This window comes from Dendropsophus ebraccatus, chromosome 2, assembly GCF_027789765.1.
Source record: "Dendropsophus ebraccatus isolate aDenEbr1 chromosome 2, aDenEbr1.pat, whole genome shotgun sequence".
Classification (NCBI taxonomy): domain Eukaryota; kingdom Metazoa; phylum Chordata; class Amphibia; order Anura; family Hylidae; genus Dendropsophus; species Dendropsophus ebraccatus.
In genome coordinates, this window is record NC_091455.1 from 35,210,512 (window position 1) to 35,229,745 (window position 19,234).

General features: G+C 45.3%; 1 protein-coding gene and 1 long non-coding RNA gene across 3 annotated transcripts; one reads left to right on the forward strand and one right to left on the reverse strand.

Moving 5' to 3' along the window:
- Positions 1–359: 359 nt before the first annotated feature.
- ANKRD46 (ankyrin repeat domain 46) lies at positions 360–13,526 on the forward strand. 2 transcript variants are annotated; one of them, XM_069957326.1, is made up of 5 exons: positions 360–480; positions 2,781–2,850; positions 2,933–3,260; positions 6,126–6,359; positions 12,639–13,526. In XM_069957326.1, the coding sequence occupies exons 2-5, from the start codon at positions 2,790–2,792 to the stop codon at positions 12,853–12,855; spliced, it is 840 nt and encodes a 279-aa protein (XP_069813427.1). In that variant the 5' UTR covers positions 360–480; positions 2,781–2,789; the 3' UTR covers positions 12,856–13,526. The 2 variants fall into 2 exon arrangements, with proteins under 2 accessions (XP_069813427.1, XP_069813428.1); XM_069957327.1 differs by lacking the exon at positions 2,781–2,850 and having other exon boundaries at positions 369–480.
- Positions 6,046–17,761, reverse strand: LOC138783091 (uncharacterized). Its single transcript, XR_011361633.1, has 2 exons — positions 17,666–17,761; positions 6,046–6,440 (listed from the first exon to the last, which is right to left on the reverse strand). It is a non-coding gene; the product is annotated as an uncharacterized lncRNA (long non-coding RNA).
- Positions 17,762–19,234: the final 1,473 nt, after the last annotated feature.

The following is a 19,234-nucleotide window of genomic DNA, read 5'->3' on the forward strand; positions in this document are numbered from 1 at the left end:
TCAGGCAGTGCAGTGAGGAAGCAGACAGTGCAGTGCAGGTGCAGACAGTGCAGAGCTGAGTATGTCAGGCAGTGCAGTGCAGGTGCAGACAGTGCAGAGCTGAGTATGTCAGGCAGTGCAGTGAGGGAGCAGAGCTGAGTAGCAGCACACGTCTGTAGTGATGTCCGCCATTGCAGATAGCCTACAGAACGTGTGAATTAATTAGGGTCCGTGCAAATGCGGATGGTTACGGCGTACGGACATCTGTAGCATCGCACTAACCGCCCCTCCCCTTCTCACGTGACAGATCACATGGCCGTGACATCACCAGCTCTATAGACCAGAATCTACGGTGCCCTGTAAGGCTGTAATACTAGACATCCGCCGCTGGGTGTCGCTGTTCTCGCGTCATACAGACAGTGCGGCGGCTCCTCCTTCGGTATTCAGCATACAATAACACTATAGATCTGCGGCCGTGTTCGTGCGTTATCCCGGCGGCAGGTAAGTGCACCTCACCGGAGAGGTCACCGGTATGGGCGTGCACCATAGAGGCGGCCGGGGGTGCTGCTGCAGAGCCTGAGCTGGGATGGGCGAGCAGCGCAGGAGAGCGGCCGGCCCGGGCCTGGATGAGCAGATAGCAGGCAGGGCTGTGCTCCGACTACTGCAGCAAGCAGGAGCTGCTGACCATTGTCTCCGGCCGGAAGGTTGTAGTCCTGGCCAGTAGGGGGCAGCTTGTCACCATGGGGGTGATCATCATCATCATCATCGGCCATTGGTGGGAGGGTTTGTGCCCCCAAGGTGTGTCTACCCTATTGATGGAGAACATTGTGCCACCCTGGTACCCATCCACTGACCGCTGCCAATGATACGTGATAGCATTACATTGGGTTAGCCAACTGGCCGCATATTGGGGTGTTATATTACACCCTTCAAATAAGTTGGTGACCATATTAAAGGGTTAAATCTAGCTGTATACTGTAGAGCAGAGGCTGCACTTTGGGGGTTCCCAGCAGGGGGCAGTATCTTGTAGTACAGTTTAGTTCCATTGAAGTGGATGGTACTTAAAGTGTTTGTGTCATTTGTAAAAACGTCTGACAGGCCATCAGTCATGTGACCGCTGTGATCTATAGTTATAACCAAGTGAAGAGCGTGGCCGTGAGCTTCACCCCCTGGTTTGCCGCCCAGTCTGACTGATGGCAGGAGGCAGGCTCCATAGACTTACAACAGAACCCATCTCCTGCTGTGAGTGAACGGCACTATGACTAACCAATGGGGATGACAACCTTAAAGGGGTTATCTAGCGCTACAAAAACAGGTTCGGTTTGCAATTAAGCTCCATTTACTTCAATGGAACTGAGTTTCAAAACCCCACCCAAACTGGAGACAACAGTAGGGGGAAAGCGGCCATGTTTTTGTAGCGCTGGATAACCCCTTTAAAGGGCATCAGACTATGTACAGAGCTGCAGCTAAGGAGTGATAGGGAGATAAAACCAATGATGCCTGTGGAAGCTGAAGTGTCACAGAATTGATGCTAAGCCGCAGCATGCACGCCTCCTACATCCTCTCTGTCATAACTAATTAACGTACAGGGATGGAGCCTCCAGCTCTGTATGTGAATTAGTCGAGGCGGGGGAGGGAGGAGGTGTGCATGCTGCGGCTCAGCATTACTTCTGTGACACTTAAGCTTCCGAGTAAAAATATAACTTTATAACTCTGCAAGTGGCTATTGGCAGAGACAAAGGCGTGATTGGTTTTATCTCCCTATCACCTATCTGCCTGTGTCTGCAGCTCTGTACTTGGTACGAACCTGACAGATTCCCTTTAAGGTTACAAATGATCCCCTATCCAAAGTATCCTTATCATTACACACAGGAGTACAGTGTCAGAGGTGACACCAGTATATAGATAAGATGGCATTGGGCCATTCACAATAGGTGTAGGTCACGGATCCTCTCTGTTGTGCACAGGTCAAAGATCATACCTAGTAAATTGTCCCCTTTGGTCTATTGTATCTGTGTCCGTAGGGCTTGATTTAAAGCATATCACTAAATGCTGTTAAAGGGGTACTCTGGCTATTTTTTTTCTTTCATATAAATTGGCATTACTAAGTTTTATAGATTTGTAATTTACTTCTATTTAAAAATCTCGTCTTCCAGTACTTATCAGCTGCTGTATGTCCTGCAGGAAGTGGTGTATTCTTTTCAGTCTGACACAGCGCTCTCTGTTGCCACCTCTGTCCATTACAGGAACTGTCCCGAGCAGGAGCAAATCCCCATAGAAACATGTTCTTATAGTCTAACAAAGCCTAAGCTGTTAAAGGGGTACTCCAGTAATTTTTTTTTCTTTCAAATCAACTGTTTTCAGAAAGCACTGTGTCAGACTGGAAAGAATACACCACTTCCTGCAGGACATACAGCAGCTGATAAGTACTGGAAGACTTGAGATTTTTAAATAGAAGTAAATTACAAATCTGTATAACTTTTTGATACCATTTGATAGGGAAAAAACATGCTGGAGTATCCCTTTAACAGCTCAGGCTTTGTTAGAACATGTTTCAGTACCTGACCGATCTGTAACGTTACACACATAGGGTTGGTCCTTTATTACGGCCTTTTTGTGGTGACTCTTTCACTTACTTTGATAAGGAGAGGTTTTATATATACAGAAGTCGTCATGTAACACTCTGTAGAGATGGATAAGAGGAGGCTGCAGCTGTGTTGTATTCCAGGCTTTTGCTGTTTTAGCAGTATATCCTGTATATAGATCCATTATGGTCAGGACTGTTTCCATTGTGATTGCAGCAACTATTGATGTCTCTTTGCCTAATGGATGATGACAATGGATATCTGGAGGATCTCGCCATGACTAGGTGTAAGCAGATCTCTTACCTGCATTGTCTTCTCCATTGTGCATTGTCTTCTCCTCCTCTGACCCCCTGACCTCTCTCCTGTAGCCTATCCAGATCCAGTCATGTCCTACGTCTTTGTGAATGATTCCTCCCAGACCAACGTCCCCCTGCTTCAGGCCTGCATTGATGGCGACTTCAACTACTCCAAACGCCTTCTGGAAAGTGGATTTGATCCCAATATCCGGGACAGCCGGGGCCGTACAGGGCTTCACCTGGCCGCAGCCCGAGGCAACGTGGACATCTGTCAGCTGCTGCACAAGTTCGGAGCGGATCTCCTGGCCACTGACTACCAGGGGAACACGGCCCTGCACCTGTGCGGCCATGTGGACACCATACAGTTCCTTGTCTCCAATGGCCTCAAGATTGATATTTGGTGAGTTGATGGTATCCAAGTGCATGAGTTTGATACACCAAAACTTTTATTTCCTTTGGGGTGGCCCTCTGCTGTACAGCACATGGTTGTGGGCATTGGAAAGTCTATTGAGCCTATTTCCTGCAGTGAGGGGAGAGAAGAGCTTAGCTGAGCGCTTCTCCCTGCTTGTTCTTGCTATCGTCAGGGGTCTCCCAGAGGTCCCCAGACACTGACCAATCAAAACTTTTGACATGTCAAGTTTTTATCAGTGACTAGATTACTGTAAAGGAGTTGTCCACGCTTCGAAAAACACGTACGCTTTCTTTCAGAAACAGCACTGCACTTGTCCTGTGTGAACATAGGTATTCCACTCTAACATAAACTTTAATGTGTTGCTTTCCATGGTGAAACTAACAATTCGTTCCATACTTGTTGTTATCTATTCAGTCTCCTCCTTCTCAGTTCTTAGCTGCTGCTTTCTGCTGAAGACATAAAAATCTGTGTATGAGCTTTTCTCTCCGTCTCCCCGTCCCTCCCTTCTGAGACAGCTGATGTAAACAAGTCCCTGGCAGGCTTTATCTGCAACATTGTAGCTTCTGTGTAATGCTGGGAGGATCAACAACTTGACCTCAGAGTAACCCTCCCAGCATTAGAAAGGTGCTACAATGTTGCAGATAAAGCCTGCCAGGGACTTATTTACATCAGCCGTCTCAGAAGGGAGGAGGGGAGACAGACAGAGAGAGAGGCTCACGGAGATTTTTGTGTCTTCAGCAAAAAGCAGCAGCTCAGAACTGGGAGAGGGAGACTGAATAGATAATAACAAGTATGGAAGGAATTGTTTGTCTCACCATGGGCAGCAGCATATGAAAAGTTATGGTTGAGTAAAATACCCAGGGCCGGCTCCAGCTTTTTGTGGGCCCTCGGGCGACAGAGCCTCGGCGGGCCCCTTTGAGGAGCAAATCATGGAGAGACAGGCGAGGAAAGATTTGCAGCAGAAGAAACATGCGGCTGCTGCATATCTTTCTCCTCCTGTATCTCCTGATCTCTGCAGTAGTCAGGACTCTGGAGGAGTCAGACACAGTGACAGGAATATTTATATATATATCATGCTGGTGCTGCTAGTTCTCTAGTATACAGCTCCTTCTGTGTGTGTGTGTGTGTGTGTGTATATACATACACACAGAGCAGGAGCTGTATACTAGAGAACTAGCAGCACCAGCATTATATATATATATATATATATATATATATATATATATATATATAATATTTATTTATAATATGAACATGGTGAGACCTCTAGTTCTCCTATATACAGGCCCTGCAGTGATATACAGTGTGTGTATATATATATATATATATATATATATATATATATATATACACACACACACACACACTGTATATCACTGCAGGGCCTGAATATAGGAGAACTAGAGGTCTCACCATGTTCATATGATAGATAGGAGATAGGGAAATAGATAGACAGATAGATAGATAGATAGGAGATAGATAGATAGGAGATAGATAGGTAGATAGATAGATAGATAGGAGATAGGAGATAGATAGATAGGAGATAGATAGATAGATAGGAGATAGATAGATAGATAGGAGATAGATAGGAGATAGATAGGAGATAGATAGGAGATAGATAGGAGATAGATAGGAGATAGATAGGAGATAGATAGGAGATAGATAGGAGATAGATAGGAGATAGACAGATAGATAGATAGATAGATAGGAGATAGGGAAATAGATAGATAGATAGATAGATAGATAGATAGATAGGAGATAGATAGATAGATAGATAGGAGATAGATAGATAGATAGGAGATAGATAGGAGATAGATAGGAGATAGATAGGAGATAGATAGGAGATAGATAGGAGATAGATAGGAGATAGATAGGAGATAGATAGGAGATAGATAGGAGATAGATAGGAGATAGATAGGAGATAGATAGGAGATAGATAGGAGATAGATAGGAGATAGATAGGAGATAGATAGGAGATAGATAGGAGATAGATAGGAGATAGATAGGAGATAGACAGATAGATAGATAGATAGATAGGAGATAGATAGGAGATAGATAGGAGATGGATAGATAGATAGACAGATAATAGATAGATAGATAGGAGATAGGGAAATAGATAGACAGATAGATAGATAGATAGATAGATAGGAGATAGGGAAATAGATAGATAGATAGATAGATAGATAGATAGATAGATAGGAGATACAGATATCTAGTGTATTTGTGTATAGGTTCTGCTGTAATATATATATATATATCTATATCCTGCTGTAATAGATATAGATATATTACAGCAGGACCTCTATACACAAAACAAGTAGAAGAACCAGCACATACAGGACACTTAGTTTGCAGAGCCTACCTGCTGCCCTCTATCAGGTCATGTGTCCGATCACATGACCCGTGACATCATCAAAGGTCCTTCAGACTCAAAGGTCCTTTCCTACTCGGCTGTAGGGAAGAGTTGTGATGGAAGACAGGTGCTCGGGGGCCCCAGTATGGATCGGCGGGCCCCTAACTGTCACATGCGGCCTCTAGGGGCCCAGTCCCCTTTGTTACTACACTTTTTTTTCTTTTTTACTAACAAAAAAAATGTAGTAACAAACGGGAGTGGGCCCCTAGAGGAGCTGGGGGCCCCGGCATTTGCCCTACTTAGCCGGGTGCTGACGCCGGCCCTGAAAATACCTCTTTAAGCCCTGTTGCACAGGCATGCTGGGATTTGTAGTTTTGTCACAGCTGAGGTTGATGACTCCTGCCCTAAAGGATCCAAGTGTTAAACTCATGTCTTTAATGGTTTTCTATCTGACCTCAGTGATAGTCTTCTTATTTCTCTATATTTACCTCTTCTCCCAGCAATCACCAAGGTGCCACCCCGCTGGTTCTGGCAAAGCGCAGGGGTGTGAATAAAGAGGTCATCCGCATGTTAGAGTCCCTGGAGGAGCAGGAGGTGAAGGGCTTTAACAGGGGCACTCACTCCAAGATGGAGACCATGCAAACCGCCGAGAGCGAGAGATACGTCCAGTGCTCCGAGCTGCTGATGGAGAAGGGACACAGCACCCTGTCCGAAGGGTCCACCGAGGAAGACTGGTAGGTTGGAGCCGCTTCTCATCCTTCAGAATATCCATATTATACCGGTAGGTGTAGCTTGTCCATGTAGCTGCCTCATCCCTGTTGTGAAAACCTTTGGTCAGCAATCTATCCTGTCCTCTCCCATGAGAGCTGTCATGTGTACTGAAGGGGAATATGGAGACGAGGCTGGGATCACATGGCCTTAAAGTGTCACTGCCGTTTCATTTTTTTTTCACCCCCCCCCCCCCCCCCCCCCAGAAATCAATAGTCCAGGCGATTTTAAGAAACTTTGTAATTAAGTTTATTAGGCAAATATGCCATTATCTGCATTCAAAAAGAATTTCCCCAGCGCCCCCCTCCTCTCTCTCATTCACTGCTCATTATCAGGAAATCTCGACTCTTTTACATCAGTCAGGCCCTGTGTAACCTATGGAGAGGGGAGGGGGGAGGAGGGAGATTAGTCGCCAGGAGAGAGCAGAGAACAAAGGATTACACAGTGGGAGCTGTGTGAAAGATGATATTCAGAGCTCGGAGAGGTCAGTGCTGACTTCAGAGGAGATAGCCTGGTGATGTAGCTGTAAATTAACTCTTTTTTGTCCTGTTTTGGTGCCTCATCTCACTCCACCCCTTCCCTCTCCATAGAAAATCATGAAGACAGGGGGGAGAGCTTCAAACTGCTTTTTCATGATAAAAAAAGCATTTTTCAGCTAATAAAACCAATTACAAAGTTTCTTAAAATCGCCTGGACTATTGACACTTTAACCTCTTAAGGGCGCATGACGTACCCGTACGTAATGCGCCCGTAAGAGGTGTTCAGAGCGGGGCCGCGCAGCGACCCCGCTATGAACCGCCGCGGTTCCGCTTGCCCCTTGATCGCCGTGCCCGCTAATACAGTAATCAGATGCAGCTGTCAAACATGCATCCGGACGCAGCTTATCCCTGGTGTCTAGTGGGTAAGATCGCTCCTCCGGGACGTTGTCCCGGAGGAGCGATGTCCGTACCTGCTGACAGCTGGGGACCGCTCCAAGATGGCGCCGCCCCCGGCTCGGCACTCGTTTGTTTTCGGCTGCAGCAGCCGAAAGCAAACGAGTGCTGATCTCATTGATCTTTGCTGTATAACTATACAGCAAAGATCTCAATGAGAGATCAAAGTGTATATACTACAAGTCCCCCAGGGGGAATAACCCTAACCCCAGGGGGAATAACCCTAACCCCAGGGGCTTCTAGTATATGTAAAAGTATAGTAAAAGTATTGTTATAAGTAAAAAGCCCCCTCCCCTAATAAAAGTCTGAATCACCCCCCTTTTCCCAGGTTTTAAATAAAAGTAAATAAATAAATAAACATGTTTTCTATCGCCACGTGCGTAATCGCCCGAACTATTAATCACATTCCTGATCTCGCACGGTAAACGGCGTCAGCGCCAAAAAATCCCAAAGTGCAAAATTGCGCATTTTTGGTCGCATCAAATCCAGAAAAAGTGTAATAAAAAGCGATCAAAAAGTCGTATATGCGCAATCAAGGTACCGATAGAAAGAACACATCATGGCGCAAAAAATGACACCGCACACAGCCCCATAGACCAAAGGATAAAAGCGCTATAAGCCTGGGAATGGAGCAATTGTAAGGAACATATATTTGTTAACAATGGTTTGAATTTTTTATAGGCCATCAGATAATATAAAAGTTATACATGTTATATATCGTTTTAATCGTAACGACTTGAGGAAAATATATAACAAGTCAGTTTTACCCAGGGCGAATGGCGTAAAAACACAGTCCCCCCAAATAATAGAAATGCGTTTTTTTTTTTGTTCAATTTCACCACACTTTGAATTTTTTTCTGGTCTCGCAGTGTACTTTATGCAAAAATTCAGCTTGTTATTGCAAAGTACAATTAGTGACGCAAAAAATAAGGGCTCATGTGGGTTTCTAGGTGGAAAAATGCAAGTGCTATGGCCTTTTAAACACAAGGAGGAAAAACCGAAAACGCAAAAACGAAAATGGGCCCCGTCCTTAAGGGGTTAAAGGAATATTTCAGACAACAGAATTTTTTTCTGTTATCTGCATTTCCTTATGGAGACCCTTATGCTCCCTGCATAACTTCTACCTTAAGCTAAGAGGATTGTCCGGGATTAGCAAAAAGCTACTTTCTTGCAAAAAAAGCACCACCCCTGTCTTCAGGTTGTGTGTGGTATTACAGTTTAGCTCCATTCACTTCAGTGGAACTGAGCTGTAATACCACACCCAAACTGAGGATAAAGTGGTGCTGTTTTTCTAAGCCTGGATAACCGTTTTAATAGCTGTAGTTATATTACAGGGATCTTACACCACATGAGCCATATCTCTGTATTCACAGTGAGAACGACCTTTGCTTGCCATATAACTCCGGTTACACATTAGCTCATAAGCACCAATGCTCGGCACATTTCAGCCTCTAAAGCCTTGTTATGTTTCCTGTACTTTTCCGTTTTAGCCTATGTTCTGATTTATGATCCTCCGACAGGCGGGGCCAGGGATTCGGCTGCAGCTAATAGAGTATGGCTGAACATACATTCGAGTCTTTCACTCAGTATTAAAGGGGTTATCCAGTATGAGGAAAACATGGCTGCTTTCTTCCAGAATCAGTGCCACCCTTGCCCCCAGTTTATAAGTGGTATTGCAGCTTAGTTCCATTAAAGTGAATGGAGCAGAGCAGTAATCCCACATACAACCTGAGGATAGGCGTGGCTTTATTTTTTAAAGTATTTTTTCTAATTCTGGAGACCCGGTTTAACAGTTGGGGAGTGAAGCTCTTAGCTGCACACTTCTCTCTCTGCTCTAATAATTAAAGACCTATCAAAGCTTTTCATGTGTCTTGTGAGTCAAATGTTTTTTAAAGTAACAGGGATTCTGGATATGTGAACGAGGCCTTAAAGGGGTTATCCAGTATTAGGAAAACATGGCCACATTCTCCCAGAGACAGCACCACTCTTGTCTCCAGTTTGGGTGTAGGTTTTGCAATTCCGTTCCATTGAAGTTACTGAAGTTACAGCAAACTTTCTGACCTGGAGACAAGAGTGGTGCTTTCTCTACAAGAAAGTGGCCATGTTTTACTAACACTGGATAACCCCTTTAATCTACCATTCTGTAAAGGTGAAAGTAATATCCCTATGTAACATTTCATCCTATGTGTTCCTTAAAGGGAACCTCATGGTATAGAGCAGGAGATGAACAGATTGATATATATATCTTTGTGGCAAGAGTCACTATAATTTGTAACTTATTAATTAGAATCCCTGCACTTCCTGTTATTAGGAGTCCAGTGGGCAGTGTCACTCTATGATAGCACCACCCACTGGACTCTTAAGCAGGAAACCATAAGAGATTTCAATGAATAAATGACAAGTTATACTAAATCACAAAGATATTACATACATCAGTCTGCTCAGTTTATCATGCTCTATAACAGGGGTGGGGAACCTCCGGCCCGCGGGCCGCATCCGGCCCCTGAGACCTCCCGATTCGGCCCGCGGCCCGCAGCTCCCCTGTGATGCGCGCCGCTCTGCTGGGGAAGAAGCCGGCATACACCGCATCCTCCGGTGTCTGTGACAGCTGGCGGACACCGGAGGATGCTGTCTGTGCCGGCTTCTTCCCCAGCAGAGCGGCGCGTGTCTTTAGTCTCTTGCGGGCCGCGCGCGATGACGTCATTTCATCGCGCGCCGCCTGCAGGAGAAGACCGGCACAGAGGACCTGGGACAGAAGAGGACCTGGACTGCGTGGGAGCGGAGGTAAGTTGAGTGGGATGTTTATTTTTTTATTTGGGGGTTAACTAGGATCCCAGGGACATGACTGATGGGGGGGGGACAACTAGGCTACCAGGGACATGACTGATGGGGGGGGACAACTAGGCTACCAGGGACATGACTGATGGGGGGGGACAACTAGGCTACCAGGGACATGACTGATGGGGGGAGACAACTAGGCTACCAGAGACATGACTGATGGGGGGGGGACAACTAGGCTACCAGGGACATGACTGATGGGGGGGGGACAACTAGGCTACCAGGGACATGACTGATGGGGGGGACAACTAGGCTACCAGGGACATGCCTGATGGGGGGGGAATAACTAGGCTACCAGAGACATGACTGATGGGGGGGGGGGAATAACTAGGCTACCAGGGACATGCCTGATGGGGGGGGGGGAATAACTAGGCTACCAGAGACATGACTGATGGGGGGGGGGAATAACTAGGCTACCAGGGACATGCCTGATTGGGGGGGGGGGAATAACTAGGCTACCAGAGACATGACTGATGGGGGGGGGGGGGGAATAACTAGGCTACCAGAGACATAACTGATGGGGGGGGGGACAACTAGGCTACCAGGGACATGCCTGATGGGGGGGGGGAATAACTAGGCTACCAGGGACATAACTGATGGGGGGGGGGGACAACTAGGCCACCAGGGACATGACTGATGGGGGGACAACTAGGCTACCAGGGACATGACTGATGGGGGGGACAACTAGGCTACCAGAGACATGACTGATGGGGGGGGGACAACTAGGCTACCAGGGACATGACTGATGGGGGGGACAACTAGGCTACCAGGGACATGACTGATGGGGGGATAACTAGGCCACCAGGGACATGACTGATGGGGGAGACAACTAGGCTACCAGAGACATGACTGATGGGGGGGGAATAACTAGGCTACCAGGGACATGACTGATGGGGGGGGGGAATAACTAGGCTACCAGGGACATGACTGATGGGGGGGGGGGGACAACTAGGCTACCAGGGACATGACTGATGGGGGGGGGAATAACTAGGCTACCAGGGACATGACTGATGGGGGGGACAACTAGGCTACCAGAGACATGACTGATGGGGGGGGAATAACTAGGCTACCAGGGACATGACTGATGGGGGGGGGGGGACAACTAGGCTACCAGGGACATGACTGATGGGGGGGGAATAACTAGGCTACCAGGGACATGCCTGATGGGGGTTAACTAGGCTACCAGGGACATGACTTGGGGGTTAACTAGACTACAAGGGGCATCACTGGGGGTTAACTACAATAGCAGGGGCACTAGGGGAACAATACTATGCCTTGTCCTGGGTGCTGCAAACCCCCGCTACTAACTACCGCGCACGGTATGCGGCCCTCGAATGATTTTATTAATGCCCGACCGGCCCTCGACATGGAAAAGGTTCCCCACCCCTGCTCTATAATATGATACCAAAAGAGTAGATTAACACTTTCATTGCGACAGGTTCCCTTTAAGTAGTTGTCACACAGTCCTTGGTAAAGGTGGGCACAGATAAATTTCCCTTATTTGAATAAGGCAGATTCCTTGGTATATGATACAGATTGTTCAGAGAATCAGAGTTGGCAGCTAATAAGTGTCATGGAGAAGGAAACTATTGATCCCCCACCGCACAGCAGTATCTCTGGGAACATGTGGCAGTCCTGCTTGCATTGAGTCTATGCATCTATGCCCTGACTGGAGCTACCCTTTAAGTCTAGAGATCATTGAAGAATTAGGCCACAGTAGTGACCTGCTGTGACGCCTGCTGCATTGGTTATAGCAGAAGCTAGATTAAATTTCTTGCAATTCTCCAGAGTGACCTGCAGATGGCAGTAGTTACTCATAGTTCTAGCCTGGGATTCCTAATAGCATTGGCATCAGTTGGCTTGGGTGCACTAATGTCTCTGGAGGCCTGCTCTCTCTAAGACTTGCTGGCTGTTAAGTAAACACGATTAAGTGTATGTAGCACAATGTCCTGTGTGTATATCGATCAGTTCATTGTCACAGTCCAGGGCCCTATTCCACGGGACGATTATCATTCGAATTATCATTAAATCGTTCGGATCTAAACGATAATCGTTTAGTTGAATAGCAGTTAACGATTAAACGACAAACGAGAAATCGTTGATCACTTAATAAGACCTGGACCTATTTTTATCGTTGCTTGTTCGCATTGAATAAGGCGTCATTCGCAGTAGCAATGAACGCAATAGCGTCGACAAGACGACCGAAAGAACGATCATAAGTAATGATTATTGTTCCATGTAAATGGGTGAACGATTTCAGGCCGTTCGCAATAGCGGTCGTTTGAAATCGTTTATCGTTAACGATTATGCGAGCGATAATGGTCCTGTGGAATAGGGCCCTTATTCACTAGTTTAGGTGTCAGGTCTGTGCAGTCACTGACTAGGCAGGGGGTGTTGGAAGATTGGAGCTCTGCAGCAGAATTTTATATGTATGACCGGATGTGTATTGACCCATCTTGTCCTCTTTCCCTACAGCGCCATGGAAAGTCATTCCCTCTTGAACCCAAACCTTCAGCAGGGAGAAGGCGTCCTCTCCAGCTTCCGCACCACATGGCAGGAATTTGTGGAGGATCTTGGATTTTGGCGAGTCCTCTTACTCCTCATTGTCATCGCCCTTCTTTCTCTAGGCATTGCGTACTATGTCAGCGGGGTGCTGCCATTTGTGGAGAACCAGCCAGAACTTGTTCACTAGAGCCGGAGCGGAGCTTGCTGGTTAATTCAGCTTCTCGATCCTTTCTGGTACAGCGCCGATGGCGGGTGCTGTACTCCTGGACTGAACCACTTTATGTCACCCCCTTTTCTCATTATATAATGGGACATTCTCAGAAGTTCTCTGGAAAGGACATTGGACGTACGGACGCGCCCCGTTATAAAGGCTCTTGGGCTAAGTCTTGCTACCAGTTCCTGTGTGTATCCAGAATAACTATTCCTTTGGAACAGCCTTGAAGAAAAGCGAGGGTCTCTGGGTCTGGTTCCATCCGATCGGTGACCGGAGTTGGTCTTTATTACATTTCATTCCTCCCGCTCATCCTCGGTCTCATGACCTGAAGTGTTACTATGCTATTCATTTTGACGTCTTATGGTTCTGTTTTGCTATGTATCATCATACTCGTTTATTCGGTGGAAATCCGTAATATTGTGACACTACTATAATAGTCCAAGCTGAGAAATCACCAGACAGTTCTACTGAAAACGTCTTCTTGAATTGCATCCATGGGACCAACATACAGGCTTCTTGCCTTAGCTTTATCCCATTTATTTTTTTTAGGATTTCCATTGAAGTTAATATTGCATTACCGCTGTTACATTTCACCACCCCCATAACTTAAATAAAGAGACTGTACCCCATTCCTTATGTAAAAATTGGCATAGTGACCCATCCACCCCTAACCAGGGCCCATAGATCTACTGGTAAACTGCAATAGTCTGCAGCCAGCATCGTCCCTGTGCTTCTGGGTTGTGTCCGTCTATTGATGAGTATAAGAGGTCCTGCAGCTTCCATATGGCTGTGTATTGTATCGGGAGAAGACGCTGGGATGTTGTAACCTGGGGAGCTCCATTCATATGGGGGTATAAGAAGAGACTATATACAAGTGTCATGGCATAAGGTGGTTACGTCTAGTGTTACATCAGAGGTTATTGATGGGGGACAAGAGTTGCCCTAGGAATATGTGGATACGTGTATGTTTGTGGTTCCAGTATTACAAGTAAAACCTGATGATGGCCGTACATGTTAGAGAAGGATTGATCAAACCAGACAATTATGGAAGGATCAGATGACCATGTAATGTGTATGGAGCTTACCAACTCTCCTCTGATGTCGGAGAAGAGTCGGGGGGCACCTATACCCATTAGATAACATGTATGGCTAGCATCAGGATCAGGCTTGTTGGATTTCATCTGCGTCCATGCACATGGTGGGATCAGGTGTTGGCTACATAAGCAGTAATGTGTGTAAAGTCCCTATTCCACCGGACGATTATTGTTCAGATTATCGTTAAGTCTTTCGAATCTAAACGATAATCGTTCGGTTGAATAGAAGTTAACGATTAACGACCGTACGAGAAATCGTTGATCGTTTAAGACCTGGACCGATTTTTATCGTTCGTTCGCAGTGAATAAGATGTCGTTCGCAGTAGTGACGAACGCAATAGCGACAACAAGACGACCGCAAGAACGATCATAAGTAACGATTTATCGTTCCATGTAAATAGGTGAACGATTTCAGGTCTTTCGCAATAGCGGTCGTTTGTATCCTTTATCGTTAACGATTATGTGAACTGTAATCGTCCCATGGAATAGGGCCCTAAGTTTAAGGAGGGGGGAGTATGGTAAAGGCTGTCCAGGCATGATGGGAATTATAGTTTCACCACAGCTGGAGAGCCGAAGGTTCCCTGTCGCTGGACTAAAAGATTTAAAGGCTTATGGGTCATTCACATGCTCAGCGATTTACAGACCCTATGGAGCGTGAAGATGTTTAGTAGAATAATAGACCTCCTGGCATCATGTACCAGTATGATGCCGGGAGAGGTGACAGTGTTTAAATCTTCGCAGGACTTCACAGACACAGCAGAGTGGCATCATATTGTCAGCTCTCCTAGCATTATATTGTCAGCTCTCCCAGCATCGTATTGATACATGTACTGCACAGCTTCACGCTTTGTAGGATCCATATATCACAGAGCATGTGAATGACCCCTTATAGTAAGGTCCTGGAAAAGGCTAACCCCTGACAGATTACCACCACCAGCTGAGAGGATGGCAGTAAGTGTCTCACATGGTTAAAGACTCAAAATGAAGAACATTCTGTACAGTTAGAAGAATCCATGTTATTTTCATTGAATTAAAGTGAATCTGTCAGGTGATTTATACTACCCCAACTAAGGGCAGGATATGAGAGCGAGAGAGAGAGAGAGAGAGAGAGACATTGAGGTCTGTGATATATAGGTTTATATGACTTGGAGCAGAATTTTAGAGCAGAAAGCAAAGTTAATCATGACTGGACTCCTGGGAGAGACGACGAGAGTCCTGCTAACTCCTCCTATACACAGTGATTGACAATTTTGTATATATACTAATACAGGAAAAGCTGCATTCATCTGGTGTGTGCGAGGGGTCAGCAGGACTCTTACTGTCAGTGTTAGGAGTCCAGCTAGAATTTACTGAGCTTATTACTCATAAATCCTGCTCCAAATCACATACACCTATAGATCACAGAGCTCAGCTTCTATCCCTCTATCATCTGCTCCCACATAGGGCGGCATAAAACACCACACAGCTTCACTGTAATCTATTCCCATTCCTTTACCTTTATTTTGTATGTTTTTTCGAGGGGTAGGCTAACCTTATATTTGTACATAGATATAGTAGTGCAGTGTTTATTTAAGTGTATTACACATTGGGAGGCATTTATTAAGTCCGGCGTTTTTTACGCCGGACGTAAAAATGCCCCCGCAGCTCCGGCGCTACGGAGATTTATGTAGAGGCGGACTGCCTCTACATAAATCCCGTGTGCGCCGTTGCGCACCGCCGAAAACCTACGCCAGCTGAGGACTGGAGTAGGTTTTCGGTGTACATTTTGGCGGAATGCGCCACTCTCCGCCCCTTTTCCGCCCCCTTTCCGCCCACTGGCGTACTCGGCGGAAAGTGCCGATTTGCGAATATTTTATTTGCAAATTGTCCATTTGCGTAAAAAAAAATACGCAAATCGGCACTTTCCGCCGAAAATCATCCGTTCGCCGGATGATACATGTGGCCCATTGTCTTTTCTTGCTTTTTCTTATAACCTAGTTTTTTTTTTTTTTGTTTCTTTGCAATCTCCCCTTTAATTTACCTTGTTTTTTTTTTTTATGTAGACTATACGTTCCATGGAAAAGTCTATGGTATTGCTAGAGATGAGCGAATTTACAGTAATAATGAAGCGAATGGCTGCCTTTTACCTGACTGCCGCTCCTCCCTGGGTGCTGGGAAAAGCTGGATCCAGTTCTGAGATACTTCTTCCAGTTTCCCAGAACTGGATCCAGCTTTTCCCAGCACCTGGGGAGGAGTGGCAGTGAGCTAAAAGGCAGACTTTGTAGAAATAACTAAGCCATTCATTATAAGTGTAAATTTGCTCATCTCTAAACATTGTGTTTTCGTGTTTATAAGGTGTTAATGTACGGCTGGCACGTGAGCGCCATGCATAAAAACTTTGGACTGCTTCATTTATTAATATCTATCAGAGATTATCCAGAATTGAAGAAGCACAGCTACTTTCTTGCATAAACAGTGCCACCCCTGTCCTCAGGTTGTGTGTGGTATTACAATATAGCTCCATTCACTTCAATTAGAACTAAATTGCAAAACCCACACCTAAGCTGAGGACAGGAATGGTGCAGTTTCTGGAAGAAAGTGCCCACGTTTTTCTAAGACTGGATAACCCCTTTAATTTTGTAATAAATGAGGCCCAATGGGGTAGATACTCAAAAACTAAAACTCATAACAACCAATCAGAGCCTAGCTTTTATTTTATTAAGATATGAAGCTGACCTCTGGTTGGTTGCTATGGGCAGAAAGATCAGTTTTGATACACGAGGCCCAGTATTTCCCATAGCAACCAGTTGTATCATTGATTTAAAAAGGTGGTGGGGTTGGTTGCTAGGGCAACATCATTTGAAAAAAAAAAAAAGTTTTTATGTATTACGCCTTGAAGTGGTTTTGTTAAATGAAATATTGGCCTAGATTTATTAATCTGTCCTAACTAATCCGATTTATTTTTTCCTATAGCAACCAATCACGTTAGCTTTCATACCTTATCAGACTCTGATGAAAGCTGAGTTCTGATTGGTTGCTGTAGGCAAAACCAAATAATTTTTTTGTTTTGGGTAGATTGATAAATTTGGGCCTCTGTATGGCCTTACTATATAGGCATATGTAATGTAAGGGTGCTTAATTCACAGAAGGTAAATCCCATTACCATATTCAAGTGGATTTATACACAGTCTAATATAACTGGGTAGATAGTGGTTGGTCTGTCTGTATCTGGGCTTAATTAAAAAATATATATATATAAAAAAATTCTGGTGGTGGCGATTGTGTTTTTTTTTGTCTAGGTTCGGTGATCCAGCTCAGAAGGGGTGCATGTCAGCCATATTTGCTTACTTTTAAAGGGGTTCTAAGGATTTTTTAAAAAAAGGGAAAACACTGCTACTTCTTTGCATAACAGCGCCACCCTGTCCTCAGATTGTGTGTGGTATTACAATTCAGCTTTGTTCAGCTGAGCTGCAATACCACACCTAAACTGAGTACAAGAGTGGCGCTGTTTCTGGAAGAAAGTAGCTATGTTTTTATAATCTTAGATACACCTTTAAAGGGGTTGTCCGGCGAAAAAAATTATTCACAGAATAACACACATTACAAAGTTATACAACTTTGTAATGTATGTTATGTCTGTGAATGGCCCCCTTCCCCGTGTCCCACCACCCCCACCCGTGTACCCGGAAGTGTGGTGCGCTATACATTACCTGTCACGTGCCGACCACGGTCTCCGATCTTCAGTAGTGACGTCTTCTTCGGGAGGCCAGCGGATCTTCCCGAGTGCTGGCCGCCCTCTGCAGCGTCATCCGAAGCTCAGCCGCGATTGGCTGAGCATAACTGTGCTCAGCCAATCGCGGCTGAGCAGCTGATGACGTGGCCGCGTCATCAGCCGCTCAGCCGCGATTGGCTGAGCATCACTGTGCTCAGCCAATCGCGGCTGAGCGGCTGATGACGCGGCCACGTCATCAGCTGCTCAGCCGCGATTGGCTGAGCACAGTTATGCTCAGCCAATCGCGGCTGAGCTTCGGATGACGCTGCAGAGGGCGGCCGGCACTCGGGAAGATCCGCCGAACTTACGAAGAAGACGTCACTGCTGACGATCGGAGACCGTGGACGACACGACATGCGGTGAGTATAATGCACCACACTTCCGGGTCTAGCGTGGGTGGGGGGAAACACGGGGAAGGGGGCCATTCACAGACATAACATACATTACAAAGTTGTATAACTTTTTAATGTGTGTTATTCTGTGAATAATTTTTTTCGCCGGACAACCCCTTTAACATAGAAACATAGAAGATTGCCGGCAGAAAAAGACCACTGGGTCCATCTAGTCTGTCCTTTTTATTATTTCCTTTCTTATTATCTTAGGACAAATATAAGTTTATCCCAGGCATGTTTAAATTCTCATATTGTAGATTTACCAACCACATCTGCTGGAAGTTTGCTCCAAGCATCTACTACTATTTCAGAATTGTATTCAGAGATATTTGAGGTGTTAGTACGTTTGGGGTCATAACTTCTTCTTTTCATAACTACTTCTTCCTCTCTCCCATGTAGAGACAACCATTATCAGTGCAGAGAGAGTGCACCTTCATAAACCAGGCCAGCTTTAGGCCCCATTCACACTACTTTTTTTACACAACGTTGGCAGCGTGCATCTGTATATTGCCAAAAAGATATACTGACATATACATACCACAGTGTACACATTAAAGGGTAGTTCACAAAAAAAAATCTTTTAAATCAGCTGGTGCCAGAGATTTGTAATTCTTTTCTATAAAAAAAAAAAATAAATCAAGTCCTCCAGTACTTCTTTCCAGTCTGACACAGTGCCCTTTGATCACGCCTCTGTCCGTGACCAGAACTGTCCATAGCAATAGCAAATTCCCATAGAAAACCTCTACTGCTCACTAGACTGGAAAGAATACACCACTCTCTGCAGGACATACAGCAGCTGATAAGTACTGGCTAACTAAGGATTTTTTTTAAATATATATAGAAATGAATTACAAATCTCTGGCACCAGTTGATTTGGAGGATTTTTTTTTTTTTTTTTAGAACAACCCCTTTAATAAACTGAATGTATATGTTTGTTACGTGACTTTCCGCTCTGCTGTCATTCTTGGAGGGGGTTTCGGGCACATCAGGGTTGTTTTTCCAGAGACCACACGTTGAAAGGGAATGTATCTCCTAGGCTTTTTTTTATTTTTTACTATCAAGGCCTAGTTTACATTTATCTGGTGGCGTTTCCCACCAGAGCAGTAGAAAAGCAC